This window comes from Scomber scombrus, chromosome 20 (assembly GCF_963691925.1).
Source record: "Scomber scombrus chromosome 20, fScoSco1.1, whole genome shotgun sequence".
Classification (NCBI taxonomy): Eukaryota; Metazoa; Chordata; class Actinopteri; order Scombriformes; family Scombridae; genus Scomber; species Scomber scombrus.
This window is the reverse complement of record NC_084989.1, coordinates 3,111,893-3,117,892: the sequence shown is the minus strand read 5'-3', so window position 1 is coordinate 3,117,892 and position 6,000 is coordinate 3,111,893. Positions and strand designations below refer to the sequence as shown.

Here is a 6,000-nt window from a genome sequence, read left to right as displayed (position 1 = left end):
GTGCCAGTGATCGACTTCATTTCTCCACCTTACATCACCCAATAAAAACATTTAGGTATAAAATGGTGATTTTTGTGAAAGAAAGTGAAGCTTAAGCTCAGGTTTTCTTCTCAGTGAATTATGTGTGGCTGAGCAGGTGTGATGTTGCGATGCTCCCAACACAGGAGTGATAGTCAGATGTTCACAGGTTCACTAAAATGAAATAAATCATCTTTGTTCTTTGCCTCTCTGTGTTTACAGCTGTGTATAAAGAGGTTATGTGCCCCTGCTGACCCACTTTACATTTAACTTTATGGACTTTATTGGTGCCAGAAACATGTATAATTTCCATCATAACAAACAAATGACATTTGAACACTACTGTATGTTTCTGTCCAAGCTGCTTGAGACGTGTATTGTGTATCCTTTTAGATTTTTTATCTATAAAATATATAATAGTTTCTGATTTATCACTGCAACATGAAATTATATCCATCCCATTATCTACTGCAACTCAGTTAATTACGGTCCTTTCAAGTAATTATAATGTATTTTATCTTTTGACTTTGACAGTGTACTCAAAAATAGAATATAATAACTGTTTGTGGATAATATTATTATAATTATAATAATTATTTCCATTTGGACTTATCGCACAATCTATATTTCACATGGAATCAACTGATGTCTTCTCACACTACAGTAGATACAGTGCATACAGCACAGTCAGTCATACTGCATCACACCCTTCATACCAGACTGCTGGACTGCTAATATTTTCTTCCTTTGCAGGCATGCCTCTTCAATGCAGCATATGTACCATGTGACCATCAATTGATGCACATGATATCTAACGGGATGTTTTTTTTTTTGTTGCTGTCTTGAACATCATTAGCGGCGGTGATGTTATGTCCGCTCATTGCTGAATGTCTCTGTTCTCCATGTTTGTGTGTAGAGTTCACAATGTCTTCGTCTCTCTGTGTTCCCTCTTGTTTGTCCGTTTGCTCAATAATTGAGCAAATAACCCTAACCCCCCCCCCCCCCCCCTAACGTAACTGCACACTTAATGCCATACTTGACTTACACCTGCTGCATTCACTGCCTCTGTTTTTTTGTTCTGTGGTTTGTAACACGGCATCCCTCTCCTCCCCCTTCCCTCAGGTTTTGGTCTGCTTTGGGTTGACTGGTCATTATGCTGATGCAGCTCTGTAGTATCAAGGTCAGTGCCCCCCCCCCACCCCCCCCACCCCCTCACCCGCCATCATGACCACCCAGCACCTGCCCCATTTGCCTGCTTTGTCTGTAAGATTCAACCATTACTGGGAAGGTTGGTGTCAGTACCAATATATATGTATATATATATATATATAGCATATTTAATACATTCAATATCTTCAAATCATGTTCATGCCAAAATGTAAACTGATTATATCATACTTTTTTTTCACAAAGAACAATATTTTTCAAATCTCCTAGAAAACCACCATATTGTTATAACTCCAGGCTGAAACTGTAACGATACTGCAGCTCCAATAACATTCGTATCCTATGGTTACACAAGCAAGCACATGAAAATGCTGCTTTGCTTTGCATGCAGATAACCTTTCCTCATCACTAACCGCACGCACATAGTGCTTCGGCATTCCGACCGATCCGTCGAGGCTGGCTGAGCCCTGTGCCCTGAAGCTCCTTTCTAACTGGAGCATTCTCTGATCTGATCTGAGATCCCAGGATGGGAAAACTCTCCCTCGCATTTGGACCGGCGGGTAATGATGCTGCATCTTGCGGTGATCACAGCATCCGTGATGAGCAGACACTGAACTCTTAATGGGTCCTGCCACAACTTTTAAATGAAGTTCTAAAAGGTTCATGTTCACAGGTTCATTTACACAGGTTCTTACATTCATTAACCTGTCTTGAACAGTGTATTCTAAATAGGATGAATGACAAAGTATGTGTATTTTGTTGGGACTGAACTACCATAGGAAAATACAACCCTTACCCTATAGACTTTTTAACCTCATATCAGGTGCTGAATAATATTTGTCCACAAATATCTCAAAGTTTTAATCATTAAATATCCACTCCTGACACGTATTAAGACATATACAAATACTCTGCTTACAACAATAATGTGTCTGATATGTTTTTTCTACAACATTAAAATCCTTGAAATGACATCTTCCCTCATTAAAAATTCCAGAATCACTGAATATGCAAATATATTAGTATAAATATAGATGTTTAACTGGAGGACGCCAGATATCTCCTACTTCACTTCATTGTAAAGTCCATTCTCAGTGTTTGTACACTGGAGGGTTCAAGTTTCCACATCACACCTGTGTTGAATATTACAGCAGGATTGTCTTCCAAGCTATTAATCATGCATGTAGACCCACACCCCTTAAAATCACATTTTCAGTGAGCGCAGAGAAACGTTCTACTTTCAGCAGATGAATGTAAAAACAAACTCCGCAAATACATCAAGACATTCAAATGGGAACAAAGAAGACAAACATATTTTGAGTGGAGGGAATTTTCGTGGTTTCACTGACACATGTATCAACCACTCAGGGCAGCAAATCTGCCACGAGTGTCTAAACTATCAGTAATGCAAATGATGAAGAGCAGCTCTCATCTGTTTACAGTGAAGCTAAACAAACTGTGGCCTGAGATTATTCATTGTGTAACATTGTTTTAATAAAGAAAAAGAAAGATAATCAGCGGTGACCTCCAGCTGTGACTGTTTAGCGAATTAGGACAACTTGGCTTGCACTATGGACAGGCCAGCTTTTGTCTTCTGCATCACATCCAGTACACCCATGCATCTTTTCCATTGAATCCCTTGTGCAAGGGTACGCAAAACACCTTTTTCACAGCATTTTGACTTGTCATAGTAGGAAAAGCATGTGTTGCTTCTATTCAGGTGATATTGTGACAGCGTGCCAGTACGCTCAATACCAAGACCCTTAAACTGGAGAAATGCAGGCTTCTCATTTTTAGCAGATAAACATCGATTATGTCTCTTATAACTCTCCAGCTGCCTTTTTAATGTATTATACCACAAATAAGAATGCTTGTAAAGAGTCTCAAATGCTTTTAGTGGCTATAATGCTAAAAGACTACATGTCCCAATCCTCAGTGGTTTGAGGATGAGGACTAACTCATGTATTTGACAAATGTAACACTATCCTGGGTTACAGTTTGGCTGTGAAGTGTAAACTTCCAATCCAATAAAAAATCGTGAAAAAGGTGCTTACTTTGCTCTAAACTTTATAGTGGCATCTTGGCTCTCTTGGCTCTTAGCTCTTGTATTTCTAGTTTTGGAGAGATAAAAACAATAAAGTCACAATCCTTCAAACTCTTTAAATTGCAGGTATCTGTCTTACTCCATGCATACCACTACAATGTGCAGAAATCCAACACTCAGGCCTGCTGTACCTAGTTATCAGTACTAAGTTAGTAGTTAATAGACTGTCACTGTTTGGGTCAAAGTTCGTGGTGGAAAATTTCCAAAACCTTCTTGCTGTGTCTTGCTTTGCAGAATTTGTACCAGAATCGGTTCCTGGGTCTGGCGGCCATGGCCTCCCCCACCCGAAGCAGCCAGACCCGCCAGCGCTGTAAGGATCGTCACAGCTACGGTCCGGACACCTACGCTGTCAACGGTCTGAACCAGGAGGCCTTCATGCTGGGACTGTCACGGTCCACCAGTGACACTGATCTGGTTTCCCCGGATGCTCGCTCCACCCTCACCATCAGCTCCTCTCACTACACCATAGGCCAGTCTGAAGACCTGGTGATCACATGGGACATCAAGGAGGAGGTAGATGCTGGGGACTGGATCGGAATGTATCTTGTAGGTAAGTGAGACATGACAACATTAAAAAAAGGGGTTGAACTATACTTAATGACACCAGCCTCAAAAGTGTTTGGCCACAGTTTGTTTCATTCTTCAATGAAGGGTGACTTTTTGTAATGTGTTAAAAATCTAATAACGATGTATAATACAGTAAAAAAAAAGTTATAAAAACTGATAACGTAATAGAATGCCTGTAACGTATGTTGGTATTACATTATGAGCCGAAATCTTAGAAGTTGATTCCTCAAAATCTGGACAAATTAAACCAAAACTATCTCTGTGTCTAAATACTAGTAAAGGTAAATTTAAAAAAATATATGTTTCATATACTTTTTTGTGAGTCCTTTAATAAAGCCCTTTTTGTATTGTGAACCCAATTGTGCCAATACTGAGACTCTTTACCCAACTAGCTGTTGTTCTTAATCCAAAATCCAAAACATCATCCCTCACTGGCTTCCCACTCACCCACTCAATAGTACATTTGTGTTGTTTACAAGGCCTGGTTAAGATTGAATGAGATATCGTGTTGAAGTCATTTGAGGTTCAGGCCCCATCGGTACGTGAAGGGTACCCCATTGACATGTCTGGATTTAGAGAATCAAATACAGATATATATATATACTTCTTCAAAAGAACTCTGGAGTGTTGAAGTCGCAGTGTGTCTCCATTCGTTTCATCTCTCTCCCCAGATGAGGCTTTGTCTGAGAACTTTCTGGACTATAAGAACCGCGGAATCAACGGATCTCACAAGGGACAGATAGTTTGGAAAATCGACTGCAGCTCCCACCTCACCGACTGTAAGTAACAAAAAAAATATTCCCAAGAAAACTTACCCTGAGGAAATGAGTTTCTCATTAAAATCAGCTCAAGTTAAGGTCTTCCATAAACAGCCTGTATCGCACTGTTCAATGAATTTTTACGGCTTCATCCAAGTTGTATTAGCTGTTATGTTATTTTTGGCAATTTCTCTTTGGAATTCTGCTTCTTCAGTTTTTCAGCCAGGTTCTATGTGCAGTCTATCACGTCAGTGTTGGCTGAATCATGAGCCATTATAATCAAACCATCTTGGTATTATTCCTATAGTTTGCACTGATGAAATAAAACATCATTGATCTGATGCAGCCTGGATGTAAAAAAATAGCACTCGAATACTTTGTCAGGAATAAAAAAGTGTTCAAACTGTCTTATTTGAAACAAAGAACTGTAAACATTAAGTCATATGGACTGACGGGTAACTCTTTCACTGGTGATGTCATCCTGCATCATCACTACTAAAGTAACCTGCGAGGAAAATCTAATTCTCATGCTGCACTTTGCTGAACCTGATACCTGTAGTCATCACTACTTGGGATAATTTAAATTACATTAAACAATCATAATCACATGACAGTGTTGTTATATACTCTATGACTGTAAGCCTGTGCTGTATCTGGAAAAGCAACAGGACCGCTTACAGTGACACATCATTAGTAAAGAGAGGAAAAGAGAATAGGTGCGAGGAGACAGTTGCAAACAGTGCATAACTGTTGTGTTTAGGGACGTGGGGAATTGTGTGTGTGTGTGTGTGTGTGTGTGTGTGTGTGTGTGAGAGTGAGAGAGACTACGTGGCTGCACACAGAATACATTTATCAGCGTGAAGCCGCCCAGGTGTTTCCACTTTAGTAACACCAACCTCTATTTCAGAGGTGGAAGTGGCTTTTTCAGCAGCTTTAGGCTTTATAGGACTGAAGCTGTTATGTTAAACTGTTCCAAGTATTCAACCCCCCCCCCCCCCCCCCAAACATTTATTCTTGTCAGCATGGAAAAGCATTTGAAAAACCATATGATATTAAAACCAATACTAGCCACAAAGACACCATTACCATTATAATACTAGAGTTTTACTCAGAGAAAGTCTTTCTGTTGCAGGGACATCCTAATCACATTTACACTGTTATACACAGTCACATCTGGAAGCTGCCCAGTACAACCATAGTCTGATCTGCTGCCACTGAGCAGCTGCAGTGGAGCAGTTGGGGTTAAGGTCTTTGCTCAAGGGCGTTATTTGTTTGATAAAGACAGTGTTGATGTCTGCGTGCTGTAGTTCTTCCAATAAAAATGACCTTTTAATGATTAAAAACAGAGTTAACCAAGCTGCAGTGATGCATCACAGCAAATGTTCA

General features: G+C 39.9%; 1 protein-coding gene across 1 annotated transcript in view; it reads left to right on the top strand.

The window, feature by feature from the left end:
• The first annotated feature begins 1,171 nt into the window (after window positions 1-1,171).
• The window catches only part of LOC134002192 (E3 ubiquitin-protein ligase HECW1), a 70,082-nt gene continuing 65,253 nt past the window's right edge, over window positions 1,172-6,000 (top strand). Inside the window, exons 1-3 of the mRNA XM_062441489.1 lie at window positions 1,172-1,198; window positions 3,524-3,839; window positions 4,528-4,635. Coding sequence (XP_062297473.1) covers window positions 1,172-1,198; window positions 3,524-3,839; window positions 4,528-4,635 — 451 coding nt within the window. The remainder of the gene's footprint in view (window positions 1,199-3,523; window positions 3,840-4,527; window positions 4,636-6,000) is intronic.